Raw genomic sequence first — 13619 nt, 5'->3', positions numbered from 1 at the left:
TCAATGGTCCCCTCCCCTCCAACAACCACAACACATATTTCTTAAATGTGATTGACGAGTACTCCCGCTTCCAGTTCGCCATCCCCTGCCTCGACATGACCACGACAACAATTATCAAGGCCCTCCACTCCATTTTCTCACTGTTCGGTTACCCCGCATACATCAACAGCAACCGGGAGTGACGAGCTGCGACAATTCCTGCTCAGCAATGGAATCGCCTCTAGCAGGACGACCAGTTATAACCCCCAGGGTAACGGTCAGGTCGAGAGGGGAAACGGTACCGGTTTGGAAGACCGTCCTACTGGCCCTGCGGTCCAGGTGTCTCCTGGTCTCCCACTGGCAAGAGGCCCTCCCAGATGCCCTCCACTCTATTCGGTCTCTCCTCTGTACTACCACGAATCAAACACCTCATGAACGTCTTCTTGTTTTCCCCAGGAAGTCTTCCTCTGGGACCCCACTCCCGACCTGGCTGGCCACCCCCGGGCCCATCCTGCTCCGGAAGCATGTGCGGGTGCACAAGTCCGACCCGTTGGTTGAAAGAGTCCAGTTACACCACGCGAACCCGCAGTACGCGTACGTATCCTGACGGACGACAGGACACGGTCTCCCTTCGGGACCTGGCACCCGCCGGAGTGCGGCCACACTCCCCAGCGCCCCCGCAATCCAGCGCACAGGAACCCCCAGCCCGACTACCACTAGCTCCGACCAGCGGTACGGAGACAGGACCATGACAGCCGCTCCCGGAGTCACGGACGACCATTGCTCCAACGTCACCGGCGCCGCTGCGCAGGTCCGGCAGGACACTGAAGGCACCCATCCGGCTGATCGAATCAATTTGATGGACCTTATGGACTTTCATGTTCTGCATATGTTCCTTGCCTGTGTTTTTTTATTATTATTATTATGGTTATTGTTGTTTTATTTCTCCTGTACACTGTATATAGTACGTTGGTTTTTCTTACACGTTCGTTGCGGGACAGTGAGCAGCCATAGCTACCTCGGTGCTACTTGAGAAGGTCTTTAGTCATACTACCAGTCTTATGGGACACCTCCCCCCCCCCCCCCCCGTCTCTCCCATCACTCCTTCCTACCCCCCTCCCCGCTTCTTTCTCAACAAGGGGTGAATGTGGTAGTATGACCAGGGAGATCATATTACCTTAGAACCAAGCTGCCATTGGTACAGCAGTCTCGCTGCCCATTGGCCCAGGCAAGTCATGTGCCTCTCTGCCAATTGGCTGTGGTTAGTCATGTGACTCCCCGCCAATTGGCTGAGAGGTTGGTAGCTCCACCTACAAGGCGGGGTACAAGACCTAATACCGGCTGGCAATCGGCCTTTCTCTGTACAACCACTGCCGGGCTCACATCTAGCGTATTAAAGCCTGTTGTTTGGAACTTCACTACGACTCGAGTCCAATTGATGGTGCATCAACCTCCACCCGCTCTAGCCCAGGGGCAACCCCTACACTGATGGCGGCCCACGCTCCCCCCACCAACCAAGGCCGCCTCTCATGGGGGGCTTCCCTCCCCGCATTGAAACACTGGAGCAGCAACCCCAGTGTTCCTGGGCTCATTGCCCGGGAGCAAAGATGGCTACTCACCTCCTGAGATGCCCACATCAGCCATTCAGCCAGCTTAACGCTTTTAAAAAGGTGTACTAATCGGCGCCCGCATGACAACTTGCTGGGGAGACGGTTAGATCGCGGGAGACCGTTGGATAGGGGGGGTCGCTCCCATTAATTGTCTGGAGATTGGTTTCAAGTGATGATTCGTGGTCTCTCGCATGCCACGGCGGGATCCCTCATTTTGTCAATGGGGTCGGGCCAGTTAGGTCGCAAACTGATTGGCGCCAGGCGCAGTTCTCAATATTGGCCTCTCCCTTAATCTAATGCCTGCATTGCGCTTACGCTCAAGCGTGATGCGGCCATAAAATTGCTCCCAAAAGCTTCTTAGCAGAATACTGAACTTAGTATTAAATTAGCCATCTCAATTACTAACAGGTTAATATTTGGAAGTTAATATCTTAATCATCCTGAAATAGGGGAAAAAGTGCCTTGTAGAATCGGAGAACAAGGAGCTTTGCTTTGCACCTGCCCTTCCGAATCTGACATTGGGACCTAGAAATCTGGGCACATGCACAGGACACATGTTGCAGACGTCAATCACTGCACCTGAATGGTGATATCCTCAGGACCACCAATCTTGTGTCTCATTCCCATTCAGCCACACAGCATTAGCGAGTACTGGGTATCTTGCAAAAGGGGCATGGTTGAAAATCACACAATTCCTGGTATTGTAGAGGAAGTGAGGAAGGATGGATGTGCAGGATGGGAGGGAAAACAAGAAGGGATAGCAGGTAGGGGGACAACAACTTTGTCAGAAAGTAGCATCATCTTCTGTTCACAAAAGACATTGGGCGGGATTCTCCGTCCCACCGCACCAGATATCTGGTGAAGCGTGCCCCTGGGATTCTCCGGCTCACCAGCCGTGGGCAGCCCCAAGCTGTTGGGAAATCCCCGGGCTGCCGGCACAACGGAGAATCCCAACAACGCACAATCCATTAGGTCTATCATTTGTTAATACAAAGGGCCAAAAACCTATTTTAGGCGTGATCACTGCTACACATCCAGATTTATAGGCTTTAGGGTCGAATGTAGAAAATTACTCAACTTTGAATAGTGAGGAGAATACAAAAAAAATCATATCATCCAGAGCACAAGGTAGGTTCACATGAAATATGTACTTCAGCATATTTGATTCAATCTTTCCAGAATGCCAAGCTATCCTTTACACCATCACGTTGCTTTATTTAATCTAATTTAAAAATTAATTGTAATAAAAACTGCATCTTGCGAGCTAGTCACACTGTAACACGGAGAGGTGAACCTCAGCAACAATTTTAGTCATTAACTCTGATCATTGTATTCATCAGAAAGGATTAATAAAAAGGTAGGCAATGTCCTGACATTGAATCAAGTTAACAAGGGTCATATTAAATCCTAGTCTTTTATTTATTAACCTTGCAACCACGACTTTCATGAACAAGATCTATCGACAGGAGAAGAAACAGAAGACTTAATGGATAATGAAAGTCGGGGAATTTGGAACTCCTGCTTATTATGCATTGTAAGAATAAAGGTACTCGAGAAAATGTCAGTAATGCCAGGTGATAGCTCTTCTTTTCACATGCGGATAGGTTAACACAACAATTTCAAATATGAATGCTCAGTTCCACCATTAGCTCAAACAGATTGTTGGACGGTAAGAGCTGTTGGGTCTATTATCAATTAGATCATTTTATAATTGTACTTTACAGTATTTTATGAGCCAAAGCTGTTTCTCCTTTGTCATGTGAATTAGAACCATACTCTTATTTTAAAGTAAACATAATCAAGTTTATCTTTTTCATCCTTTCATGTAGAATTATCAACATAACACCCCATCTGGTCAAAGACGAGGATTCTACACTCGAGCGCAAAGTCACAGGTTCAGTGAAAGTAGTTTTCCTGCGAGATCAGATGATGCTAGGACCAGGAGCCGAAGGGGACGTCCCCACAATGACAATAAAAACCAGCATCAACACAGCAGGCCTAAACATCAGGGCTTCTCATATAATACAGACAAACCGCGACTAACAGATTCTAATTCCAATGATCCTCTACTGCCTGCTGAAATCAACTCCCAATCGGCAACCCCCAAGTTAGCTACCACTATGTCTGCAGTCCTCAGTGACAGAGTTTCTCAGTATAGGACATGTCCTATAAAGCCAGAAACATCCATTGATACCAATGTATTGTCTATACCGAATAGAATGACTGCAGTAGCTTAATTTATTGGAGTACCATTTTTTTGCTGCAAGTTCTTTCATAATTTACCTTTATGCAATTTCTGCATGTTGAGAAAAAATGACTTTTTATTGTTTTCTTGCCTCACATCAGGTATCTGAAAATAGGCATTAAAAAAAAAATGAAAATAGCATTTATCGAGCAAAGAGTTTCAAATGTTGCTGAAAGTTGCAATGCTAATTTTGGGAGGGGAGAGAGGTGAGAGAAGGGCCTTAAGAGGGCTTGTAAACTCATAAATGTGATCATTAAAGTTAAATGGTTCAATGTCAAGGACATGCATGAAAAAAATTATGATGCAGCATCATCTTTTGCAAATTACACCCTCCCATCACGTTTATCAAACAACCAGAAAAGTTTGTCAAGCATTTTTTTTAAACACAAAGGGACTTTATTGATATGTTTGATTCTTAGCCATGATAACAGGCCATTTTAGAATCAGGACTCCAAGTTACATGGCTAGTTGACAAAGCACTGTAGCAATGAATTATTTCTTGATAGAAAATCAAAAACAAAAGTGATTACATTGCTTTTTTTTTAAAAACCTACTGATTTGTAGGACCTTTAAGATTTCTCCAGTTCACTTCAACCATGGACAAAAGTACAGACAGCAAAAGAGTAGCTCTTGCCTATTGATCTGAGTCACTAATCCTGCATAGGTGCTCAGAGGAGTGATGTCTTTGTTATACTTCCAAGTAGCACAAGCCAATGATGCTGCTTGGGAGTGTGATGACTGCAATAGAGCAAAAGAGCCACTGATGCAAGACATTTGTTTTCAGTGTTAAGCAAAAATTTAAATGTCCTATCAGAAAATACATTTTTATTCTAAGTGAAAGAGGCAAAAGTGCATTTCTTCACCAGAGTGAATCATAGCATGATACATATTATTAGATTACTTGAACTTTTTTGTCAGGAAATGTTCCAGGGAATCATTGCATATGTATGACATGTACAGAAAGCATACACCAACATTTCTGAGCACAGGTGCAATGTTGTGGGCATTCTGCTTCAGCCAAACTATTTTTTAATTCATTATTTGGCTCTGACACAGAAGCACAGTTTAAAACTGTGACTCGCCAGTCGGGCACTTTCTATATACATTCAAAAGTGACTTTTGGTGATAACACATGTCAAAGCAGCCATTTTGGCTGCAGCACCAGGGAAGAAAATGGCAACATAACTGTGAATGTTAGTGGACCATCCGTTACCCTCATTTTAAACTCACCTTTCTATTAATAATTTTTAACAAGAGGATGGAAAATCCAACATGTTCTATGAATATTTTTGATTGTTTAAAATAATTTTCCATCTAAAAGCTTTACCTGTTTATTCAATTTTTGAAGATCATTGCAAGCATTCTTTGTTGAATTTGGAAATATAGCAGTTATTTTAAGGATTCTGCTACAGGTCTCATAACTAGGCAATATCAACAAATCAGTCTTTGATTCTGAAAGTTAAATCCATCAGCCCCAAAATGTATAGAGAATCTGACAGGAACACACTCAGGAATCATTGGAAACATATGGCCCACAGTGATTTGTTTTTGGTTCATTGATTCCCATTTTAAGAAACAAAAGTATTTTCTCACCCCAGAGTTTGAATTTGTAATCATAAATCTGTGGACATAGTTTGAACTCTCCATCAATAATTGATACTTGAGCAATGAAGCAGAAATTATTTTTGCATTGACCCATTATTGCTATGGATGATGCAAATCTAATGGCTTTTTTACTGAAGAAAAGTGCCTTCAATACAACAGAGCCATTAAGTGAATTCTCAAAAGAAATGGACCAAAGATTCACTAGAAACCCCTAATTTGAATTTAAAAGTGATTGAAACTTGTCATGTAATCGGATTTGAATTCAACTGATTCTCATGGCCTGTCATTGTAGCTACAGCTAATGAATGCAAGAATATACATTACGATGTACACTGCTGTTTTGTACTCCAGCCACTTTATGTTTACCAAATGTCCACCTTAGTCTCATGGTTCCTCTGGGACAAGTCATGGACTGCCACCCTTGGTGCTGTTTGTCCAACATGTGTTGTTTTCATTGGAACGGATTGATGATCTTGTATCTTAGGTTCAATCTAGATTCCAAGTAGGGTACAAAGTCCACTTGTGTGCCTTAAATGTGTTTGTTTTGTTAGTGAAGGTGTACAACAAGTGGGGTCGCAGTGATAGAGCTAAAGTCTTTCCCACTAATTCAGTGTTGGGACATAGTCAAGCCGTCAGTCATTCCTGTCTGACATGAAAAAATCAATCTCGTGTATTTGATCTCAAGAGAATTGCTTTTAATCCTGGAAAGTTGCTGATAGTGTCGAAAAGTTTTAGATTAGCTGTAAGGTCCAATCAGAGTTTAATTTTTGAAGCTGAAAAGAAAATTCTCCCAGTTCAATGCAGCTTAATCTTAAACCTGAGATAAAGGGCTTGATTCAGCAGACAAATGTAAGGTCTACATTTGGACACGTTTAGCAGGATGTTTCTTCGTGGCTGCAGCGCCGAGAAACACTCTAATATTCAATGACGCTTTGCTGCTTTTTTTGACCTTGGAGAGTTTCTTCCTGCTGAGGAAGCACTGAAGAATTTTCTGCTGATGTCACCATCAGGAAAAGTTTTTCGCAGATTAGGGCGGCATTTTGATTGGCAGCCCCGATCTTTCTCCCCACCCCATACAGCCCGCCCTATCTCCCCTTTTTCTGGAAACCCTCCTCAATTTCTCTGGGCCCCAGGAACGCCCCTACCTGCCTCCAATTGGCAAGGCCCCCGTCCTCTGTACTCAACCGCTGGTAGTGCTGACCTGAAACGTGGGCACCCTGGGAGTGCCATGGACACTGTGTGGCACTCCCGGGGTGTCAGGCCAGCAGTGCCCAGGTGTCCAGCTGCCAGGGAAAATGCCAGGGTACCCCCTGCCCTGTTCCTGACCATCCAGGGGTTACTAATGCCCTGCGAGACCCCTCAAGGAGCCATTATGCCTGGTCCATATTTGCGTGGCGCTCTGGTGAGGTCTTGCAAGCGCGACCATTGAATCCCAGACAATGGATGAGTCAAGTGACACACAATCAGCCTGATTTGGGGCTCACGTGCAATTCACTCGTTGCAAATGGATCCGCACTGGGCTGAATCCGCACATGGTTGCTGAATCACATCCAAACAAAAAGAAGGATTAATCATAGAATTTACAGTGCATAAGGAGGCCATTCGGCCCATCGAGTCTGCACCGGCCCTTGGAAAGAGCACCCTACTCAAGCCCACCCTATCCCCAGTAACCCCACGTAACCTTTTGGATACTAAGGGGCAATTTAGCATGGCCAATCCACCTAACCTGCACATCTTTGGACTGTGGGAGGAAACTAGAGCACCCGGAGGAAACCCACGCAGACATGGGGAGAAAGTGCAAACTCCACACAGACATTCACACAAGGACGCAATTGAACCCGGGTCCCTGGAGCTGTCAGGCAGCAGTGCTAACCATTGTGCCACCGTGCCAGTGGCACAATTGTCTATCCTCAGATTTCATGTTCAATTTGCAGTGCTTAAATTGATTTCCTTTAATACCTTTTGTAATCAGTTCATGGTATTTTTGCTGGTTTTAGAGTTGGAAACTAACAGATGTGAAAATACATAAATTATCACTTCATCTTCGACATGTTTCCAAAATAAAGATAGTTTTAAGGGGTAGATGATTCATGCTGAACAAAGGTAATTGTATGTATAGGGTTGGTTTCAATTCCAACTGTGGTTCTATTGTGCTTAAAAAGGGCTACGGCATGAAGAGTAAATAAAACAGCAGTGGTTGTTTAGCAACTGTGGCTTTGCAAGGTAGAGAAGCTTTTAAGTTTTATTTTAGCTAATTTGATTGTAGCTGCAGATGACTGGTGAGAGAGAATGTAACACTCATAGCTCTGCTAGAAGCAGTTGGTTTTGGAAGGTTAAAGAGGGACCATCTCTCTCATCCTTACTAGACGAAAAGCCATACTGTGGAGTAATAGTTAAGAAAACACCCTTTGTGATACCGTTAATTCACTGTGAGAACGAGTGAACATGAGGCTTTATTATCCATGAACTTGCCTGTCAAAGTCGACTGTACAAATGAATGCCACCCACAGGTGGCCGGACTATATATCGCCCTGGCAAGGGCGGAGCCAGAGGCGGAGCCCACCGGGGTTCCAGTACAGTACCTGGAAGTAGCCTGTATCATCACTTCCAGGTCATGGGTCACATTATTATACAGACAGTACAGACAGCTCATGCATTAGAAGTGCATTCACCACACCCTCAAAACCTAAGGACCAACTAATTAAGAGAAGTTTCCAAGAAGTCTGGAGTTGACAGAACAGAGGACACTGGGAGCGGGAACTGTTCAGTAAAGTCACAGAGTTGAAAGGGCATTGGATCATGAGAGGCCATACATATATCTGCAATAGTGCTAATGTTTGTGAGAAATCATTAGTTTGGTAGAAATTATTTGAAACAATGCGAAAATTGATGGCTGGACCTTGAAGTTTGTGTAAAAGCTTTTAATACAAAGGAAACCTGCAGGGTGTAAAACCTGAAAGCCTGCTATGGAAGCAGCAGAGGCAATGCATAATGTGAATGAAGGTTTAAAAGTGTGACTTTTGAAAGCAGAATGTGAGATTACTCGTATGGAAGCCAGAGTTCAGTGAGACAAGATGGCTCATGGTGTAAGAATCATCTGGGGGAATTTTGAGGAGGAATATATCGACATTCACTTGGCTTCAGAGATGAGTGTGTCTTACCACTGTAATTTTGTATGTTATTGAGACCATTTGTACTTTATAATCCGGTTTAATCACAAAACCTTTGTGTAATTGTTAAACCAAAGGGGGAGTAAATGTATTGTACAATAATCCAATTTTTTCACGTTCAATAAACATTTTTCTTGTTAAAACTAATTAGTGGTCTTGTGACTCTGTTCCACCACGTTTTTTAAAAAAAACGTACATGTTACAGGGCTGGATTTTCCATTCCTGAGACTAAGTGCTGATGCCAGCGGAGCATCTGTGGTCTTTCACGACCAAAGAATCGCGATTGAAACTCACGCCGCCCGTGCCGAAAACAGCCGGGTCCTGGGCCGCAAATGCACACTGCTGAAGACCTGCAGCGGTCACGACGTACAACTTGGCATCTGCCGTGCGCGAATCCAATCAGCCATCCGCAACCCCACAGCCACCCCCACAGTCCCCCCAGCCCTAGCAGAAGCCCCCCAGCCAGCGGCAAGGATCCCGCCCAAATGTGGCAGTGCTCGACAGAGGCCTCAGCCGGTATGCTGTGTTCCCGACCGCTGGGACCACATGTGGCCCGCTCGTCGGGAACTTGGCCCATCGGCTGTGGAGAATGCGCCAACACCATTTTTTTTGTTATAAATTTAGAGTACCCAATTCATTTTTTCCAATTAAGGGGCAATTTAGCATGGCCACTTCACCTACCTTGCTCATCTTTGGGTTGTGGGGCGAAACCCACGCAAACACGGGGAGAATGTTCAAACTCCACACGGACAGTGACCTAGAGCCAGGATCAAACCTGAACCTCAGCGCTGTGAGGCAGCAGTGCTAACCACTATGCCACCATGCTGCCCGTGCGCCAACATCATTGAAATGGCCGCGGCATGCGTCATGAAAAAAAAGTTTAGAGTACCCAATTCATTTTTTCCAATTAAGAGGCAATTTAGCGTGGCCAATCTACCTAACCTGCACATCTTTGATTGTGGGAATGAAACCTACGCAGACATGGGGAGAATGTGGAAACTCCACACGAACAATGACCAGGGTCAGGATTTGAACCTGGGTCCTCAACGCCATAGGCAGCAGTGCAAACCACTGTGCCACTTGCCGCCCCCTGCGCGCGCATCACGATGATGGAAGTTTAGAGGGGGCGAAGCATGGGGGACTGGCGTCAAACCGGTGCCATCCCTGATTTCAGCATGGAAATTCATTCTCCGCCCGATTGCCGATTACGATTTTGGCTACGGAGAATCCCACCCACAGTATTTTGAGCCAAGGTTCCATTCTGGGATCTTCCCATTCAGTGATAACATCAATTTGGATAGTAACATACATAACGATAACAGTGAATGTGAACTTGGTCTGGGCCACCTTTCAGGTTTCAGATAAAAAATGAGAATCCGGGGCTGGATTCTCCACACCGCGATGCCAAAATCGCATTCGGTGACGGGCCGGAAAATCCATTTTCGCACCTGATATCGGGACTGGCGCCGGTTTCGCTATTCTCCGGCCCCCCGAAAATCGCCATGTTCCACCACTTCAGGCCTTTGCCTGAGGCCCGTTCCGCTATTCTCCGTCCCCGAGCTGCCGATGCGGGGCATTATTTCGGCGGTCCAGGTCCGCGGGCTGAGTCCACCATGTAGCGTGGCAAGGCCACTGGAGGCTGCCGCCATGCGCGTGCGCGGCCTCTGACCCAGAAGTGCGGTGGGAGGCCGTATCGGCAGCTAGAGCAGCGAGCTCTACCACAGTTGCCTGCTACCCCCCTGCAAGACAGTGAATCGTGGCCTTTTGACACCAGTTTTTCTGGTGTTAAAGACCACAGTTTTCACTATGCTGTGGGGACATATCCAACCATATCCAGAGAATCCAACCTCTGACCTTTTGTCAATTTGCCAGCGTTTATCTATTTTTAAAATATTGAACGTACGAACAAGGAGCAGGAGTTGGCTATTCGGTCCTTTGAGCATGCTTTGCCAATTAATAAGATCATGGCTGGTCAAATCTGCATCCTGTCTACCACCTAAACCTATCATCCCCATGCTTGCTGAGAATCTATCAAATGAATGAAATGAAATGAAATGAAATCCATCCTTGCCTTATAAATATTCAAACACTCTGCTTCCACCAATCTTCGCAGGGAGTCGCAAAGACTGATGACACTCTGAGAGAAGAAAAATCACCTCAACTCTGTTTTAAATGGTGACCCCTTATTTTTAAACAGTGACCTCTAGTTCGAGATTCTCCAACAAGAGAAAAAATCCTCTCCACTGTCCATACTCAATCAGGATCTTATATGTTTCAATCAAGTTGTCTCTTACTCTTCTAAACTCGTTTCTCACTCTTTTAAACTCCAATGAATATAGTAGTCCTAACAGGTTTAGTCTCTCCTCATATTACAGTCCTGCCAACCCAGGAATCAGCCTGGTAAACCTTCGCTGTACTCCCTCCATAGCAAGAACATGGGGCGGGATTTTCCCTTACCCGGCGGGTCGGGGGTCCTGGCGCCGAAGAGTGATGTGAACCACTCCAGCATCGGGCCACCCCAAATTTAGCACCTCCAGGGGGGAGGCCGGCGCCGGAGTGGTTTGCGCCGCGCTGGCCGGCGGGGAAGGGGCTTAGCGCCACGCCAACTGGTGCAGAAGGGCCTCCGCCGGCCAGCGCGAGTTGCCGCATGCGCAGGAGTGCCAGCGTGTGCTGGCATCATCCCAGCACATGCACGGGGGGGAGGGGGGTATTCATCTCTGCGTCGCCCATTGCGGAGGACCACAACAGCCGATGCGGAGGAATAGAGTGTCCCAAAGGCACAGGCCCGCCCACGGATCGGTGGGCCTCGATAGTGGGCCAGGCCACCGTGGGGGCACCGCCCGGGGCCAGATTCTCCCGTGCAACCCCAAGGACCCCGGAGGCCGCCAACGCCGCCAGGTCCTGCCGGTAAGTACCTACTCTAATTTATGCCGGCGGGACCGGCCGAAAACGGGTGGCTACTAGGCCCATCGCGGGCCAGAGAATCGCCAGGGGGTGCCACTGCCAGCGGCCGCCGACAGGCGCGGCGCGATTCCCGCCCCTACCAAATTCCCGGCGCCGGAGAATTCGGCAGCCGCCGGGGGTGGGATTCACGCCACCCCCCCCCCCCCCCCCCCCCCCCCCCCCGCCACCGATTCTCCAACACGGTGGGGGGTCGGAGAATCCCTCCCAAGCTTCCTCAGATAACGACACCAACATGCACACAATATTTCAGGTGTGGCCTCACCAATGCCCTATACAATTGTAGTAAAACATTTCTATTCCTGCACTCAAATCTTCGCTATGAAGGCCAACACACCATTTGCCTTCTTTACTGCCTGTTGTCCCTGCACGTTTACTTTCAATGACTGATGCACGAGGACACCAAGTGTCATGATATGAATAAAAGACATTTTGTACATAATATTATACACGATGCTGTGTAAACCTACCAGGTGACTCTGTATCTGGGGAATTGGGAGTAAGTCATGTTGGTGGATAGACCTATTTTGCAGTAGCTCTACAATAGTTAGTTACTGTTAGTAGTTTGTTATTTATTTATTCCAGTTGGTTCATAATAAATTATTTAAACCAAATGTTCTGATGTGCATCATTCATATCGGTCTACAGAAAATGGCATGGTTGATGATCGACTAAGAACAAAAAGATTCTGCAAAAAATCCGAACTATTAAAGATAACTTTGAAGAAGCAGAAAGAAAATGTGTCTTTTCTATTAAGCTTGCAAGCTAGGCAGCACGGTGGCGCAGTGGGTTAGCCCTGTTGCCTCACGGCGCCGAGGCCCCAGGTTCGATTCTGGGTCATTGCTCGTGTGGAGTTTGCACATTCTCCCCGTGTTTGCGTGGGTTTCGCCCCCACAACCCAAAGATGTGTAAGGTAGGTGGATTGAACTCGCTAAATTGCCCCTTAATTGGAAAAAATGAATTGGGTATTCTAAATTTAAAAAAAAAAAGATTTTTAAAAAAACCTTGCAAGCTACTGGCAACTGGTGCTTAATGCGTGGTAAAACTTTGAAGCCCAGGGTGGAAGATATCAAGGCACCTCAACAGCTTCAGATTACCGGTAACATATACGAGAATGGGTAAGTGTTTAAGCAGCAATTCAAACTCTACGTTGCAGCCCTTGGTCTGCAGGCACAGCCTGACGAGGGGAGTATCACATTGCTGTTCACTGTAGCAGGTCACCAAGCAATTGAAATTTTCAACACGTTTGTCTTCGATAGCGAGGCAGATAGCAAGAATTTCTACAAAGTTCACAAGTAATTTGATCGCCATTGGTCTCCTAAAAAAATGAAACCTTTGAGTGCTGCATATTTCAAGTGTGCACCTAGAGCTCAGGCAAGGAATTTGATAGTTTTCTCACTGACTTGCGGTTGAAGATGCAGTCGTGCAATTTTAGTACCGTCCAGTCGTCAATGATTCATGATCAGATTGTTTTCAGCATCTCCAACGATAAGGTATGTGAGAGGCATCTAAGAGAAACAGAGCTTCAACTCGAAAATGCCCTCCTAATATGTCACTCCAGTGAGCTTGCAGCAAAACAGATCAGCACATTGAATCTCCAGCATTTTGGCACAATTGTAGAAGAGGCAGCGGATGCCATTAGTGTGGTGACACATTTGAATAAAAAACGTGCTTCCAATGCAGGCGACTGTCACAATATACACACAGGTATATGATGGTGTGCAGACAGGCAGTGGTTGACACACAGGATGACCAGTGAACACACAGAACACAGCAGCCAATCACCAGACAGGACACGACCACTATAAAGCTAGGGAGCACTAGTTTTCCCGCACTCTCGGGATCCAGCCTCTGAGACAGTCAGAGCTTGCGAGCAGCAACTAGAACAAACACCATGTGGTAGTAAGATCGTCTGGTCAGGTTAGCCTCAGGTCTCCTGTCCAGTCAGCATAGTGTCAACCCACAGTTAAAGTATGTATTATAGTTAAGTGTTCAATAAAATCGAGTTGCATTTCTTCAAGTGTTGGAAGCCTGTCTCTCTCACTACTG

The 13619-nt window shown here is 46.2% G+C and overlaps 1 protein-coding gene across 2 annotated transcripts in view; it reads left to right on the top strand.

The window, feature by feature from the left end:
• LOC119961765 (spermatogenesis-associated serine-rich protein 2-like) overlaps window positions 1-7125 on the top strand; it is a 230787-nt gene extending 223662 nt beyond the window's left edge. Inside the window, exon 12 of one of the 2 annotated variants that reach the window (XM_038789045.1) lies at window positions 3419-7125. In XM_038789045.1, coding sequence (XP_038644973.1) covers window positions 3419-3826 — 408 coding nt within the window. In that variant the 3' untranslated portion in view covers window positions 3827-7125. The remainder of the gene's footprint in view (window positions 1-3418) is intronic. The other variant, XM_038789046.1, reaches the window with a different exon arrangement.
• Window positions 7126-13619: the final 6494 nt, after the last annotated feature.

This window comes from Scyliorhinus canicula, chromosome 2 (assembly GCF_902713615.1).
Source record: "Scyliorhinus canicula chromosome 2, sScyCan1.1, whole genome shotgun sequence".
In the NCBI taxonomy this organism is placed as follows: domain Eukaryota; kingdom Metazoa; phylum Chordata; class Chondrichthyes; order Carcharhiniformes; family Scyliorhinidae; genus Scyliorhinus; species Scyliorhinus canicula.
The sequence above is the reverse complement of the archived record's forward strand: the minus strand, read 5'-3'. Positions and strand labels throughout refer to the sequence as shown.